General features: G+C 37.6%; 1 protein-coding gene across 3 annotated transcripts in view; it reads left to right on the plus strand.

Annotated features, from left to right (window-relative positions):
• The window catches only part of MGAT4A (alpha-1,3-mannosyl-glycoprotein 4-beta-N-acetylglucosaminyltransferase A), an 84,848-nt gene that overhangs the window by 17,771 nt on the left and 48,788 nt on the right, over positions 1–18,289 (plus strand). For all 3 annotated transcript variants that reach the window (XM_082067613.1, XM_082067615.1, XM_082067614.1), the window contains one exon: positions 15,710–15,877. In XM_082067613.1, the coding sequence (XP_081923739.1) occupies positions 15,710–15,877 (168 nt within the window). The remainder of the gene's footprint in view (positions 1–15,709; positions 15,878–18,289) is intronic.

Raw genomic sequence — 18,289 nt, forward strand, 5'->3', positions numbered from 1 at the left:
CTGTTCATGGCTTCATTTGCCATGATGAAATTCTGATCTGTTAAAGTAAATTATTTGTTTTAGCATTTGTACATGACATAATCAACTATCTGTTCATCCCATCCCCTTTCTTTGATTCTTTTTAACCTTATAATCACTTTTTTTTTTTAAATTCGTATGAAAGTTATCTGTGAAATGATGACAAAACAGATGATACATAGAGATCATGTTAGAGCTGAGATTAAACTAGTGTCAGGTGTCCAGCTTGGGCTGAATTTTGAAATGCTGTAATGCCATAATTACAGAATTGAGATACACTGGTACTCACAATTGCATATTGATTGGAGTGGTCATCTCTAAGCCATACCCGATTCTGTGTTTTTTCAAATTCAGCCCTATCTGTGTGTATTATAATGTTCCTCTTAACTAGAATTTAACCCGTCATCAATATTATCTGAATTATGGTTATTATTTAAGATTCTTGGGCGTTTCCAGAATGAAAAGACTGAACTTGCACCTTATTCTCAAATTTTAACTGACAATTTTTATTTTTATCCTTGGAATTGGGAGAGATCCCTCAACACTAGGCACTGTGGGAGGCAATGGCTGGCTTTGGTTCCGGTGGTATAGTTAATGTTGTGTTATATTAGCAACACAGTTTACTGGTGTAAGAAGAGCTGGAGAAGAGAAGAAAGTTGATTTCCGATCAGTTAGTTTCACAGAATCACAGAATGTTAGGGATTGGAAGGGACCTCAAGAGATCATCTAGTCCAATCCCCCTGCCGGAGCAGGAACACTTAGATGAGGTTACACAGGAATGTGTCCAGGCGGGTTTTGAATGTCTCCAGAGAAGGAGACTCCACAACCTCCCTGGGCAGCCTCTTCCAGTGTTCTGTCACCCTCAATGAGAAGAAGTTTCTTCTCAAATTTAAGTGGAACCTCCTGTGTTCCAGTTTAAACCCATTACCCCTTGTCCTATAATTGGTTGTCACCGAGAAGAGCCTGGCTCCATCCTCGTGACACTCACCCTTTACATATTTATAAACATGAATGAGGTCACCCTTCAGTCTCCTCTTCTCCAAGCTAAAGAGCCCCAGCTCCCTCAGCCTTTCCTCATAAGGGAGATACTCCACTCTTGAAGTGTCTTATGTGTAGTAGTATATCATGAATACAAGGCATAATGTGTGTAATCTTTGACTAAAAGTTTCTCTCTTTAATCTTAAAATAGAGCTGTAACTGTGGCTGTTAAAGCAGGAAGTTGATGTAGCAGCATCAGATACAGAAGATATTTTTTAGAAGTGTGGAATACAAGTTCAGTTGATGACTGGCTACTTGCAAGATGTGAGTGGCAGGCTTAGTGGAAGCTCGAATGATTACCAAATTGATTTGGAGAATTGCTTTACTGTTTGTGCACCTTAGTTTGCATAATAAACATTTCCAACAAAAATGTTTTTACTGTGAGCTTTTATGGAAACTTGTTTTCTCTTTCAAATCCCTTTTCCACTTTTAACTTATCAAGTCAATAACAAGCAGAATCAAAGACTCTACTGCCATGCAGAGAAAACTGTTTCAGTAAACTGAATTAGAATTTGGGTAGCTTATAAAAAAGTGGTAGGCAGAGAAATATATTTCATTTTAAATTCTTGGAGGAATGTTGTTTTTTTTTTTTCTAGACCATTAGATAACAGCAGTATTTTGATTTGCTATCTTAATATAGATATATGTACTTGTTTGTAGAAATTAGCTGAAAATACTGTCTGATTGAGGTCTGATGAGAAACACGAGATCTCATAGATGACTTGTATTCAAACTGGCTGTAAGGGGTTGAGTTACCTAAAGGGTAATTACATTTGTTTACACTGTCAGCAAATCTGTAAGTATTTCAGGTGAAGGGGTTGTCTGTTCTCTTTTTTAACAGATGTGAAAGAATTGTGTTTTGCCAGTGTTAGATTTTGGTATTATATTTAACGCTGAAATTATGATACCACACAGAGATGCTGATCTTTACATTATAAAGCGACACTCTGCTAGGATCAGCATAAGTGGTTATGAGTTCTTTCATATGTCTTGTTAGAAATAAGCATAATTAGCTATTATGTAGTTTTAAGAAGATATTCTTGTTTATTGGTAGCAATAAAGTATATACATACACACATATAAACTAAAGGATGGAAACGAATGTAAGAAATAGATTCAACACGTATGCTTAATACACGCATTTCTGCAGAAATGTACAATAGATTGCATTTTTTAACATATTAAAATAAAGCAATGGGAATTCTTGCTTTCAGCTAATGTGCTTTGGTACTTCAGTGTTGTCAAGAATGCAGGCTAGATAATGACCTGTCCTGTATCTGTAAAGTGTGTTTCAGTGCTATGATTGTAGCACTTGCCTGACCTGGAGCTTCACAGTTGCTTGAGCAGTAGATCTGCATAAGATTTTAGTCAGACTTGTAGTGTGGCTTTTTAATTGGCAGTTAGTTTGAAAAAGTAATCGTGATATAATGATCTTTGTAAAAGCTGTCACTGGGAATTTTGTTCCTGTTTTTGAGATAATACTGTGATGTTATTATCGACCATTACCTAGTTCCTTTTACACTCCTGTCCACTTTGAGTCTTGAGCAAGACAAGTAAGAAATATTAAAATGGAGGGTTTTGGTGAACATAGTTTGAAGGTAATTTTTTCTGACAGTGCAAAGAGTTAATGTCCAAATTACATTACTTCAATACATTGTATACTCAGCTGAGCTCTTTTATTAATTTCTTTGTGCTGTGTCTACAACAGAAGTTGCAATAATTTTCCTTGTGCAGCATTGCTTTTTGGGAATAGAATCCATGAAGCTTTTGTTTATTCCTTAGTGTTTCTATTCAGGGCTAGAGATGCTGATTGCTTATTGTGGAACTGATTTAGCATATGATTTCAGTGACCTTTTTATATCGGTTTCCCTTTAAACAAGAAATGCCAGCGGAGTTGACAGTGCTTCTTAGCACTGGGAATAAGATAAAAACCAAATAGCTGGAACCTAAGAAAGCCCTGAGGATTATATTCATCCACAGAATCCTGGGCAGTGTTGTTTACTAGGCAAAGTGGTGTGAATGCTGGTTAAGTTAACAGGCAGATCAGGACAAAGAAATTTCAAATGTGAGATTTCTTTCTTTCTTTCTCTCTTTCTTTCTTTTTTTTTTTTTCCCCATCACTATAGCTTGTTGTTCTTTGTTTTAAAAGACCTTCAGCTCAAGTGCTGCCAATATCTCTTCTCAAATCATGTGTTTAATTATCCTTATTTTCTGAAGCCAGTGCACAAGACAGTCCACCATATGCTTCTGTTGACTTGACCTCCTTAGTCTGGGTGTCTGGATTTTCCGATATATTATTCCTTTTATTCCTCCTGTCCAAAGGAACATTCAGACCCTGTCAGCCCTCATCAGTAGAGATTTGAGAGTGGTGTCATTATTGGGTTTTATAACTGTACCGAAAGGTCACAATTTAGAAAATTTCCTATATTGAAAGATTTGTATATAGAGGCAAAGGTGAGCAATTGCATCTGGAGACATTTAAAACTGCTCCTGGCTGCTCTATCCAGCTACTAAAATACCCTTTAAGCAAATCATTTATCAGTTGTCAAATTCTAGTTTGGCGTTTTTGGCTTTCTGATTGATTAGGATTGTTTTTCATCTAAGAAAATGTTTTATTCTGTAGCTTTTTAGAGGAAAACAAAATAAGACAAAAACAAAATGAAACAAACCACAACAAAAATCAGCCTGATGTACTACTTCATGCTTCCAGTTTGATTGGTAAGCTGCAGCATTTTTAGTGTTTTCAAAAGAATGTTTACAGGTAAATTGATTCTGAAATTTACATTTCACAATAGGAAGGTTTTACCAGTTGATATTACAAAGGATCTTATTCAGATTGCTTAAAAAAAAAAATTAGTGAAAACAACTTCAGCTCCTGCTGCAAAGGAATGTTTAAACAAAAGTATCAGGAATGAGATCGGATAAGGCCCTGAAAGTTTCAAAGCAAACACTTCAGGCTTGTGCTCGTGCGTTAGAATTGGAAAGAACAAAAAAACATTATTTGTTTATACAGAGCCTTGCCTTGAAGTGCTAAATATGAACAAGTTGCAAAGAAAAGTTAAGTAATTATAATTCTTGAGTTATTTAAAAAAAGTAGTTAGGAAAACCTATGGAACCTTCACTCAAAAATAAGCGGTTATTCACTGTGAAAACTACTTGAGTAAGCACTTTTAAAAATACTTCTAGTCCTAAGAAGTACAGTTCTATGTGGAAAACCAGGGCAATAAACAGCAATTCTATGGGATTGTTTTGGTAGATTGAAGGACCGGATTGCTGAAATGACCTGTCAATTTGAGTAACAAGATTAGGGATAAAAGAAAGACTTGCCCTCTTGTTTTCCTAAATCTTGATACAAGACCTCTTTTGTTTGTTTCATGAAGCAGAAAATGTTTTGTCATGATTAACAGGATGTATTTTTTGTATGTAAATCATCTACCTTACTGTTTTTAATTCCAAAGAATAATATACTTATAAAACAATCATATGTTCTCTCATCCCTTCAAAATAATAAAATAGCTTTATGAATAAGCGTAGCTACAAACTTTGTAACTAAAATGGCCCACAGGATCAAGTGTTTCATAGAGGACTGATAAAATTTGACCTTGAGCTGTTTTCTTAAGAGCTTTTATTTATAGCATGTCTATTGTTAGCATTTACAGTATACTGCTTTATTCTGTATTTGCATAGCTGATTACTTTTCTGCTTCAGATTTTATAATTCATCATATCTTGCTTATAAAAGATTTTAATATCACTTAAGAGCAAGGAAGCTAATTAGCTTATGGGGAGTAGTCATCCATGGTAATACATTATAACATTTCAAGGACAACAGTTTCCAGACAACAGGCAGTTTCCAGACAAAATCAAAATCTGATTTATAAGTACACTTCAGATTTTCTGGTTTTATTAGCTCTAATATCACAAGTAGATGCTAGAACATCTTGAATCTCTCAGAGCTTTTTGGCCATGCCTGTGTGACTGGTTTGGCAATTCCTCTGCCTCCCTCTCCTCAGTCAGACATTTGAGAGCGCTGTGCTTGATTTGTGCTCCATGAATATCTCCTCAGCTCTGGAGTCACTTCCAAAGAGCAATGGACGCAATGTTTGTATTTCCTCAGTAAATGCCACTATGTATTTCTTGTCTGTGCATCTTTATGTGGATGATTGTACAGTGCAGTGAGAGCAGCATTGGGTAATTGTATTTACAGTTACATTTTGCAAAACAGGAAATCTAGACTTTGTCAAAAAAAGTGTTGGTTTTAAGATTAAGTTGAAAATTACTTAAGTGCTAGTGTAGTAAGACTTTCTTTTGGCTTTATAGAGGAATTTAGTCTTTGGTTTTTTTGACCGATATTGGAAATAATTTAGACTGCCACATATTAGCATAGCAGGATTTTAGTTTAAAACAATATCTGGTTGTGAGGGACAAAGATGACTGTTTGATCAGGTGGTAATTACAAGTAGTTTGTAAGGTACTCAGATACTGCAGATCAAGCATGGTCTAAAAAAATACATATTGCATACATCTCTGTGGGAGTCAAGTGCAGGTGTTGTCATGACTTAATACTGATGTACTTGATACCATGATTTCATGGATTGCATAAAGAATCTGAACTGATTTTAGGGGAAGTGCAGAACTTACTCTTTCACCTTATGTAGCTGAAACAAAGAAATATGCCTGTAAAAGCTGTGCCAGATTGAAGTGGCTGGCATGTTGACAAATCCCTAATTCACTGAAGAGTAACCTGCTCTTGCTACAGCCACTGACTACATAAAACTCAGTGTGAAAGCTGTCTGTCCATATAGAGCTCTGTTTTGTATCGACCTGTAAATTGATCAGCATCCTTGATGCAAGTGTAATGAATTAATACATGAAGCTTGTTACTGTCTCTGACCCGTGGTGTGATGGTAACTACTGTGGGCTTTTTATAATGGGAATAAATGATTGTGGAATAACTAGTCACAAAGGTACCTGAATTAGCACTTACTACAGTGTATTCTCACAAATTCATACATTTATTTACTGGCATTTTAATAACTCTTCAACTGAGTATACACAAAAATATAAGACATTTCCTGTGGAACCTGGAAAGGCTGAAGCTTTTTTTGAGAAGGTGCAGGCCATGTTGGTTTTGAGTGAGAGTCTAAGGAGAGAGAACCATGGGGCTGGAAGAAGAAAAGTGAAAGGGTTGTCACTAGGGTGGGCCATGAACTTAGCTGTTACATTGTTGAGTTTATTACTGTTGCCAGTGCAACACTGTTGATTTGAATAATGATTTGAATATTGCCCTCTTGGATAGAGGAAAGGTCCTGCTGCATCATGTATCTCTTCCTGCTCTTGCCCATTTTACTAATAGAATATTTGTGTGTCATGCTTTATTGCCAACCGAAGATTTTTGCATGTCAGGTGGCAGTCAGTTCTTCCTGTTCCTATTTAATGAACAATGGGAATGAGAGGTTTTGAGAGTTCAGCTGGGTAAGAGCAAGAAATATAAATCAGGGCTACAATGTGGTAAAGCAAAGCCCTCTGTACTGATCTTGCTTTCTTTTATGAGTGCGAAGTCTTTGGCTGGTTACCTTTTTCTCTGTGTGGCAGATCCATCACTTTGGGTATTTAGCTGATTTGCAGTTTGAAGGAAGACTCCACTGCCTGCTGTTGATGTGGGAAAGTCATAAAGCTTTTTTTTCACCTTGTTGTCCATGTCGTGGTTTAAACCCAGCCAGCAACTAGGACCACGCAGCCTCTCACTCATCTTGCTCCCTTCCCCCAAAGTGGTTTGAGGGAAAGAATTGAAAGGGGAGAAGAAAAAAACAAAAAAAACCCCAACAAACTCATGGGTTGAGATAAGAACAGTTTAATAGGACAGCAAAGAAAATAATAACAATAATAATAATAATAGTAATAGAAGAACATACAAAACAAGTGATGCACAATGCAGTTGTTCACCACCTGTGACACCGATAGCCCCTGGTTTCCAGAGCAGCAGTACCTACCCCCTGGCCAACTCCAGTTTATATACTGACCATGAGTGGTCAGGAATACCCCTTTGGGCAGCTTGGGTCAGCTGTCTTGGCTTTGTTCCTTTCCAGCTACTTGTGCACCTGCAGCTCTCGGGTGGGAAAGTCCTTGACTTGGTATAAACATTGCTTGGCAACAATCAAAACATCAATGTTTCACCAACATTCTTCTCATACTAAATCCACAACATAGCACTATACCAGCTACTGGGCAGAAAATTAACTCTATCCTCACTGAAATCAGGACAGTCTGATGCAGCTGCCTTTGGAGACAACCAGCTGTACCACCATAGAGCTCTTGAGTAAGTTATACTTTGTCTTTTATTTTAGTCACTTTAGTTCAGTGAGTTCTACTTCCAGTAGTGGCAATAGCCTGTGATCTAACTAATTTGTGAACCTGCTTGACTGATGAGGTATAAATAACAGCTTTCAAAACCTTCCTACTGCTTTTTATGTTGTAGATGGTGCTTCTTTTAGCAGACACTAAAAGGCTTTCCTTGAGAGAGAATGGCAATACTGAGAATCACTGAAACATTCTTGGTGTGTATAAGGGTCTTCATGCAATTCTGTTTTCATTTACCTCACCCCTGCAAATAAAAGGTCAAGGCGGGGGCATATTACACAGCAGGCACAGGTTTGTTTTTTTGGTGGTGTTTGTTTGTTTGTTTTTTCTTGTTTTTTTCTTTTTTTTTTTTTTTTCTTGTAGAGAGCAGCAGGGTTTTTACTGGAGTCACAGGCTATCATAGTATGGCTGTTACAGGCTACATGGAGTCAGAAACTTTGCAGAGATTGCCAGAAATGCAGACTTCTCTTTTTAGGTAGTTTCTAGCCCTTTTTCTTAGTCCACTGTTTAGCCCATTTCTTGAGAGGGGCATCTCTATAGGGTCACAGACATCTCTGATTCTGCAGTGTTTGTACCTCCTTTCCCTGGTGCAGCGTTAACAAAGATGGATGTGTATGCATATCATCTAAATACATGCTCCTCTGTGTTCCTCTTCTGCTACTGCCAAAGATATGTAAATAATCTTCTGAATTCTCATATATCAATATATGTACAGCTTTGGTCAAGACTGTCATGTATTTGCAGGCTCTCAACAATACTAAATTGCACCTGCAACCTCATTGATGGATCTAAGTGGTTCTGAATACTGAACTAAGTATTTTCTGGTGATCGTTGCTTTAGTAATACTGGTGTCTTGACCAGGAATCCTGTTCAAGTATACTTTCTGTGTTTTAAGATTAATGGCAACTCACACACACATGTATAAGGGTTTCAAAAGTGCATTACAGTTGAAGGTTGGTTACCTAGGTTCTTTCTTCAATACTGACCCATCTCCATTTCCTTTGTGGGTTGTTTGTGGTGAAACTTCAAGTAGTCAGAGGCAGCAGAGTTTTCCTGATTCTATAGCTGTCTGTACTCCACTCAATTTAAAAGTGCACCCAAAGTATTTTCCTCAGGTGGCTTTGATACTAGAATAGAATATTTCAGTTGGGAGTGACCTACATCTAGTCCAGCTGCCTGACCACTTCAGGGCTGGCCGAAAGTTAAAGCATGTTATTAAGGGCCTTGTGTAAATGCCTTTTAAACACTGTCAGGCTTGGGGCTTTAAAAATTTAATTTTGCTAATAACATGAACAAAAAACTAAGAGCTGTTGATTATTTTTAATGGCACTGAAGCTGAATAGCCACAGCATTGCCTTGGTTGTGTTTCCAGGTTATTTTTGCAATTTTGTTGTCCCGTACGTGTTTCATTTGGAATTGTGATACAACAAGTGTTCTGCCAGTGCAGGTAATTTAGCTACAATTCAGACTTCTTTTGCTATTTTAGTTGAACCGAAATAATCTGCAAAATGCTTTTGTAAACTCAAACTACAGCATATTTTTTTGTTCCTTTACTTTGATTCCCTTTTTTATCCCAAAGGAAAGCTCTTTGCTCTTAAAAATAATGGGTTAAAGTACATAAATGAATTAGACTAGTAGTACAAAACCCACAACTAAGAAACTAGGTGTATGTTAAGATGTTCAGAAGCTCTTTGTTGAGTTTAGGAAATTAGCATCTGGTTTAAAACTTCACTTCTGAGCTGTCTAAATTTGGAAGAAAAATCAAATGATGTAATCATGACTGTGGCTAAGAGGAGAATGGACTGAGTTTGTAACTTAGGCTAATGGTGTCTTTTTGGAATGACTCTTTTTTTTTTTTTTTTTTTAACAGTTAGTTAGTAGGAGAACCATAAATAACTCAGCGAAGGAAGAGTAGGCTGAGAGCTGAGATTCCATCTCTGGTCAAAACTTGCAATACTTCACAGTTTGATTTGAGTTTTGAATTTTCAATATACTGCGTCAACTTTCAAGCAAGCTTGTCTAAATTCTAGCTTCTGCATGTTTAGGATGAAATCTTACAACAAGGGGGGGAAAAAGTTGAGAAAGCAAACTATTGAGTGAGTTGACATAGTGTTAACTTTCAGAGAAGAGTGCAGCATCAAGCCAGCTAAAATATTTGTGTTTTAGCTTCTGGAATTTTGCTGAAACTACTAGAGTTTAAGAGAAAAATTATGAAGAATCAGTGCTTTCAGTTCTCAAGTAATTTCTTTACAAGATACTTTCATTTGAAGTATGAGGACTATTTGATTTTTTCTTTTTTTTGGCTTCTAGAGCAAAGTGTGGAAAAGCATCACTTTCTCATTTCAGTGTAAAGCAGTGTATTATTCTTAAGTAAAAATATGACTGTAGGCTGAAACCATCAGAGACCAAATGTGTTTGATATTGGCTACAACTGCTGGTAGAGAGAGGTTTTATTTGTCAGAGAACAGATATGTTTGGGGTTCTTCCATCAGCTGGATAAGGCCAGTAACTTACTGTCTGAATTCCTTCCTCTGTTTTCTTAAATTACTTGAGGTTTCAGCATAAGAAGAAGAAAAATAATTTATAATATTGTAGAAAGAGAAACATTTTTTCGCAATGGTGACCACTGATTTATGTGGTTGTTTCCTTTATGCTTTTAGGCTCAGTATTTTTCTTTTTACAGCAATGAAAAAGAGTGTTTTGATACTTTTTGACAAGAAATCAATTCAATTTCTTTAGGTTTTAGGAAACCTTTGAAAAATAAAACACTAAATGGTCAAATGTGTTTTGAAAATATTGGTTACACTGTTGACTTTTCTGTATATACAATGCTTTCAAGTCAACTTGTCATAGAATATAATAGAATATCTCAGTTGGAAGGGACCTACAACGATCATCTGGTCCAACTGCCTGACCACTTCAGGGCTGACCAAAAGTTACAGTGTGTTATTAAGGGCATTGTCCAAATGCCTCTTAAACACTGACAGGCTTGGGGCATTGACCACCTCTCTAGGAAGCCTGTTCCAGTGTTTCACCACTCCCTTGGTAAAGAAATGCTTCCTAATGCCGGATCTAAACCTCCCCTGGCGCAGCTTTGAGATATTCCCACGTGTCTCATCACTGGATCCCAAGGAGCAGAGCTCAGCACCTCCCTGTCCCCTTCCCCTCCTCAGAAGCTGCAGAGTCATGAGGTCGCCCCTCAGCCTCCTGCTCTCCACACTAGACAAACCCAAAGTCCTCAGCTGCTCCTCCCAGGACTTGCCTTCCAGCCCCTGTCACCAGCTTTGTTGCCTCCTCTGGAGGCATTCAAGGGCCTTCACACCCTTCTTGAATTGTGGGGCCTAGAACTGCACACAGTGCTCAAGGTGAGGCCACATCAACATTGAGTACAGCAGGACAATCACCTCTGTTGACTGGCTAGTCATACTGTGTTTGATGTACCCCAGGATGCGTTTTGCAGTCCAATGTTTTATTTGGACCTCCTTTTGCCATTAATGTACTTAACAAAGCCAGTTTCAGCTCTCATTAAGCACTGGCCTTTCATCCTACATACACATTTCAGAAAGACTGCCTCGAAATTCTGGAGAAGCTTCTACAGTCACTTGCAAATTTTGATTCCTTCCTCTTTGTGAGGAAGAAAGTGGAATGTAACATGTTCTCCTCAAAAGGCCTAATTATTTGATGAAAATATTTAGCTTTCAAATTATTTCATATTTTAGAGAGGAGTGGGAAAAGCAAATAAAAAAAAACAAATTAAAAAGAAAAGAAGGGCAAAAACTTGAGCTAAGTCAAAGTTTAAATAAAAGTAGATCCTTACATTTTATCTTGTAGGCTCATTCCCAAGTATTTAGGAGGCAAGAACTCTGTAAAATAAAATTAGAGTATTTATAAACTTCTGATGCCTTTAAGGGATGCTTACTTTCCTAAAGTCTGAGACAGGTGGTGACCACTATTGGTGGTGTTGGAAGAGCCTGTGAAGTATTTTCTTGGTTGCTAGTGCCTTTCAGTATGAGATGAAATTTGGTATTGGTGCCGTTGTGGGTTTTTTCTATGTTTCTTTGTAAGTCAGTATCTGAGCAGTTGATCAATGCATGTAATACTTCGAATATGCCAAAGATGTGACTGTTAGAAATTTAAATTTATTTTGTTTTGTTTTAAAGTACAGACAGTCATATTACAAAACAAGTATCAAAAGGCTAAATTACACATTAATCTCCAAATATATTAAAAGTACTAGCTCAATTAGTATTAGAGATGTAAATGTTTTCAATTACTTAAGTGTTTGTGAAGAATGTTTTTTATTTCATTTTGTATTAATAACTAGAAAAATACTAATAAGGTAGTGGACTTAAAATATTATTATATTTGTAATGTTAGCGTCTTCTAGTTTTACTTGGCTGAACAATATTGTGACCTAACAAAACAAACAAACAAAAAAACTGGGGGGAAAAAAAAAAGCAGTCATACATTTTTAAAGAACGAGTTTCAGGAGTTTATGTATCTCTTAGAGAGCCTTCTCAATGCAGATGTGTCTGGTTGAAGCAACTGTGAGACATTGATTAGTTTGAACCAATCAACTAGGATTTCTTAAAGGAATTCATGCTGAGGTCCCAAGTACCATAAATGCATAACCAGTACTGTTCACTGGGAGCCTCAGAACCGAACTACTTTGTAATACTTCTACTGGGAAAAATGTTCATAGAATCACAGAAGAACATGTTGGAAGGGACCTCAGGGGTCATCTGGTCCAACCTTTCTTGGCAAAAATGCGGTCTAGATGAGATGGCCCAGCACCCTGTCCAGCTAAATCTTGAAAGTGTCCAGTGTTGGGGAATCTACCACTTTCCTGGGGAGATGATTCCAGTGGCTGATTGTTCTCATTGTGAAAAATTTCCCCCTTGTCTCCAATCAGAGTCTTCTGAGGAGTAATTTGTACCCATTACCCCTCATCTTTTCCATGTGACTCCTTGTAAAAAGACTGCCTCCATCTTCTTTGTAGCCACCCTTTAAATACTGGGACATTGGAGATAAGGTCTCCCCTAAGCCTCCTTTTCTTAAGGCTGAACAAGCCCAGTTCTCTCAGCCTTTTGTCACACAGCAGGCTTCCCAGTCCTTTGATCATCTTTGTGGTCCTTCTCTGGACCAGCCTGTCCATGTCTTTTTTGCTTAGTGGGGACCAAAACTGAACAGAGTATTGGAGGTGTGGCCTGACAAGTACCGAGCTGAATGTAATAACAACTTCTTTATCTCTGCTGGCGATGCCCTTGTCGATGCAACCCTGCACCCTGTTGGCTTTCTTTGCCACAGCAGCCCACTGTTCACTCATATTGTGCTGCTTGTCCACCAGGACCCACATGTCCCTTTCCACAGAGCTGCTCTGCAGCCAAGTAGATCCCAGCCTGTGCTGCACTCCTGGATTATGTTTTCCCAGGTGCAAGACCTTACACTTGTCCTTGTTGACCTTCGTAAGGTTCTTGTTAGCCCACTCTTGCAGCCTATCCAGGTCTTCCTGCAGAGTGACTCCCTTCCGAAGTGTCTGCTTCTCCACTCAGTCTGGTGTCACTGGCAAACTTCATCAGAGTACACTTGATCCCATCACTTGGGTCACTTATGAAGATATAAGTAGGACCCCACTCATGACAGGTTGCCAGTTTGAACAGGAGCCATTTACCACCACTCTCTGTGTGTAGCCCATTAGCCTGTTCCCCGCTCACTGCAGACACCAGTTGTCTAGACCATCATGTATCGGTTTCTCTAGGAGGCGGCTGTGGAAAACTATATTAGAAAGCCTTGTCAGAAGTCCACTTAGGCAGTGTCCACCACTCGCCCCACGTAAATTGCTCAGATTACTTTGTTGTCTTGTCAAGTGCAATTTGCCCTTGGTGAATCTGTGCTGGCTATTCCAAATCACGTGCTTCATTTGACTTGTCATAGCCCCCAGGAGAATTCATTCCATAACTTTCCCAGGGACTGAACTAAGACTGATGTGTCTATAATTTCCTGGATCCTCCTTTAATCCCTTCTTGTAGATGGGGGTGATTCTATGATTGTTTTACAGTGCTACAGTTGGGATCCTATGTTCTTTGATCAAAAACTGCCATGGTAAAGTTTACTTCTACATATATACTTGCACATTTCTTTAAAAAGAAATTAACTCATTACCTTTTTTAGTTTTGACATATTATATTAATTGTAAATTAAAGGTGTTATAAAAGCCACCTCCCCCTGAAAGTATCATCTCCTCAGTAAGGGATTTTTATTGGCAGTTCTTAATATCAAACTACAGTTTTCATTTTGTCAGGTGATGAAACTGCATTTTCAGTTGACCACTAAGTTTCTTGTGGTTTTACAACAGAGCTTTGATTTACTGTGGAGTTACAAGAGTCCTATAATTCCAGTTGATGTACTACCTACCTGAATTAGGGAGGTAGAAAAATCTTAATCTCTGTTTACAACTGAGTTTAGTAATAAGATATGTCTGATTTTGCATTATGGAGTTTGCTAAGTGGAGGTGGCAGAGGAACTACTGCAGTTCTCCACTGTTTGGTAGATTTGTAAGTGAATTGTTCCTTCTAGGCCTCTGCTGTTCTTTTGAACACCGGAGTCATCAGAGCACTGTGCATGATGTGCTGATATCTTTAAAGCAAGTGTAGGAAGACAGTCTCTGTCAAGAATTTGTCTAAGTCAAGAGAGGAAAACCTGAACTCATCCTACTTGGGGTGCTGGAGTCAGAACCAGAGATTTCATAGGGTTCTCACCATTTTCCCAGGAGAAATACAGACTCTCCCACAGACAAGTTGAGCCTTTTCAAAGCAGGAAGAACAGAAGTCCAGACTTTTCTATCTTGTATTGTGAAGAAAGACAAGAAGGGAGATCTGATGCTACAGGCTGCTTTCTGAGGCTATCCACTGATATTGAAGCTCCCAGTAAAACTTCACCTGTCCTTTGGTTGCTCACCTGTTCTTCCCTATTTAGACAGAAATTAACAGGGATCTATATAAGCTGCCATCATCCATTCATTTTGGGGAGGGGATATAATTCACATACTTGGGTGGTGTCTATGCAATACAATTCTCTATTCATTTACCTGTTGAAATATTTTGTAACCTTATTGTAACTAGTACACGTGGTTCTAAGCAGTCTTTGATTTCTTTGGGTTATCATTGGCAATTAAGAACATCCTTCATGCCAGGAACTCCAGAAAATTTTCCTGGCCTTTGCAGTACTGCTGACTGAAGCACTAAATCCTGTTTCAAATAGCAGTCTAGATTCAGTCGTCAGTGTGTGCCTAGCACTGTGTTGTGGGCCAGCATCTGTGTTCTGGGTTCATTGGCACAAAAGCAATAACCATTTGGTTTTAATGAGAAAAGGAAAGTAAGACTGGCAAGCAAAATGTTTTTAAGAGGTAGTGAACTATGTTTTTATTTTTCTGTCGTCAAAACACAGGGCATTTTAGCTAATTATGTTTTCTAAACATAATCAGAACAGTACATCCCAACAACAAAAAAGAAAATAAATGTAAATTGAAAGAAGTTGAAGGAAATGCAGTATTATTGACAAGGGGATGTTGACCGTAATTCCTTTTTTACTCTGTGTTACTGTAGTGCAGCAACAGGAAGAGATTGCTTGCAAAACTACTTCCTTACCATTGCAATACTAAAAGGTTGGGACTGGATAGGTAAATATTAAAAAAAAAAACAAACAAAAAAAAACCTATAGATGACAGCTCTGTGTCTGAAATATTGATTACAAGGTATAAAATCACTTAAGGTTCTCCATTCTGTACCTGTAGATTGGCTGAAGGAAAGCGATGGTGGTGAGCAGAAGATCTGAGGAAATTACTAATAGGAAGAAGGAAAGATGTACAACCAGAGATACTTTATGTTGTTGAAATATTGTTGAATTCCACTCATTCTTAGAAGGTATTCAGAGGGGGCTTTCAAAAGACATATTTTGTGCTTTTGTAAGGCACCACTCCTATTCTGTTTCTTCAAATAAAGGGTTTCAAGAAAAGATTCAGAATTACCTTGTGATGCTGCATAATGGGGACTCAAAAGTTGCCCCTTTCTGTGGGTCTGGTGAAGGCCACACCCCTCTCAGTGCCTGTTTTGCACCCCTGTCTCGTGCAGATCACACTTCCCTCTGTATGCTGTGTGAATGCTAACCTGCCTAACTCAGGTGGGCTGTGCCTTGGTGGAATTTCAGGTGCTGCATAGCTGACCCTTGCTGGATCTGTCTGTAGGTGTTTGTTTCCAAAAATAACTAGAATCCTTTTTCTTTTTATCTCCCTCTAGAGAAGTTGATTGCATATCAACGGGAATTTCATGCTTTGAAGGAACGTCTTCGTATAGCTGAGCATCGCACTTTGCAACGCTCTTCTGAGCTGAATGCTATCTTGGAGCAGTTCAGGCGTGCAGTAGCAGAAACAAATGGGAGTAAGAACACAATGAATAATTTTTCAGGTACATTCTGTGATTGAGCTATTTTATATAACTCTGCACTACTAATATCTCTTCTTATTACTATAGAATAACAAATGAATACCAAGAAAGCTGAATGAAACTGTTCAGCAGTGCAAATGAAGAATCAGTAATAGCTTATATCTGGTGGGGATTTTTTTTTTGTTTATATGGGTGGTTTTTGTTTGTTTGTTTCTTTTTCCAATTTCTATTCTTAATGATGTACCCACTCTTCATTTTTATGACTTTAGGGACTGAAAACTTATTCCATGCCTAACTTCCAAAGTTTGAAACTTCTGGTTACTTATTTAACATATGGAGTATATTTTGACAGTAATTTACATCTCTTTTTAAATAGAGCTTGAGGGGAAAGCTGAGCAAACAGTGTTTAAGAAATGAATGAACTTGCAGCAATTAGAATATGTTTAAAAGCCAGCTGGAAGGTATAAAAACATACAGTCTGTGTGAGGTATTTGTTAATGATTTATAAAATGCATAGATAATGTCCTTTTTAATAAGGTAATTAAATGTTGAACTGGTAAAGTCTTCCATTACTTTTCACCCATTTCAGAGACTGATGTTCAAGTTTACTGAGAGCTGTGTTTGGTGATATGAGAGTATGCCTTCGCACTACTCGCCAGTTTTGAAGTTAACTTTTAAAATTACACTATTAGTGCTTTAGTCACTCTGATGATTCTAGATGGAAAATGAATAATGAATAAATATCAACTTTCTAGCAAGAGGTCTGATTTGGTAGGTTGCAGAAACTTCACTGTATTGGCCTAATGAGGAATATAAACCCAAAGATTTTTGCGAAGCAAAAAACTTGATCAAGTTTTTTGAATCTCTTATCTACTTGCATTAGTGCTATGGGTTACTATCTTCTACAGATTTTTTTGTGGGGGGAGAAAGGTTATAATCAGAGGCGGTCAGTGCTGTTAAGGATGAATTAAGGATGTTAAGACGAATTAAGGATGAATTGCTCTGTCTGACACTAATGGCCTGTCCAGCCTGATCTCTGTATTTCCTTGGATCTCCAGGAATTGTATGGTTAAAGGTTATATTTTAATAGTCTTTGACGCATCTTCCTCGTCTGTGTGTATGGTTTGCTGTTAAAGCGAACAGCAATAGAGGAAGCCATGTAAGTTTGGTACTGGATTTATGATTATTACTGCATTGATTTCTAAAAATGAGTTAGCTTCTTGATAGACAATATACTCAGAGAGATATTTTCTTCTGATGCAGGTGAAGTTATTGATTCACATTTTAAACTTCTTAGCATGTCTGGATCCCATCTGGGACATCCTCTTTTTTCCATGTGGAACTGTGAGGGGAAGTCAGCTGAAGTCTGAATTCCTGAGCTTTTGTGCTCAGAACTTAGTATTAAATAGATTTTTATTAAGTTTAATGTACTTAAGGATACATCATACTATGTAGTATTTGCTGTCTTTGAAGCTGAGAGGATTCCAGATTGTTTTATGTAAATCATGTTCATTTATACAAAGAGTTGTCATATTTTGAGAGAATATTTAGTCCAGCTTTTGCATTTGAAGCTAAAGGAAATGTTAGTAGGAAAAGTAAAATGTACCTGTATTGGAATCTATAAAAATAAGCATTTCTGCTTATGGCATCTATTGATAAAGCATTTTTCAATATTATAAGTGATTAGGAATTTAGTTTCACCCCAAAATTAATATCAGAACAAACCAAAACTCACAATAGAACTCTTCCAACTTTGTGGAAGCTGCACTCAGAATCTGGGAGTATTGACATTCATGGTATTACTTTTCTCACTTCTGCGCAATTCGATTTTTTTCTCAGAAACCACGAGTACAGGTTTTTTACTGAACTTGATATTGTAAAGCCCATAAGTTTGCAAAGGTCCATATGCTATCATATTTGTCATTTGGAATAAGAGTTGTTTTCACACTTGATGTAAGAATATCAACACGCACAGCAGGGGAATTTAAAACCTGTTATTTGCAGCTTTGAGGGCCACCTGGATATCCTGAGAGGCAGCTATTCTAGAAGGAGAAGGAATTATTTTAAGTACTCTAATGGACTAAATTAAATTCATGTTAGCATTCACTCTATTGCAGAAATACTAAAAACCTTAGTCGAATATTTAATGCTATTTTTGTTTTCTGTCTATATGTGCAATGTATTCCAATATGTATTTGTAGCTTTGAAAAGTTATTTGCAGTAGCATCACTACATGGTGATGAGCTCCAGATTAATAAGCTTCCCATTTTGATCCACTGGGGGAAGAGAGAAAAAATCAACCAACCAACAAAATCAACAAAAAAACTAAAACAAAAAAATCAAACACAAACCAAACAAACCCCCCCCCCCTGCCCCCCCCCCCATCTAATAAATGTAATAAATGGAGCACTCTTCTGTGATTACACACTAAAT

This window comes from Streptopelia decaocto, assembly GCF_964273445.1.
Source record: "Streptopelia decaocto genome assembly, chromosome: 1".
NCBI classification, from domain to species: domain Eukaryota; kingdom Metazoa; phylum Chordata; class Aves; order Columbiformes; family Columbidae; genus Streptopelia; species Streptopelia decaocto.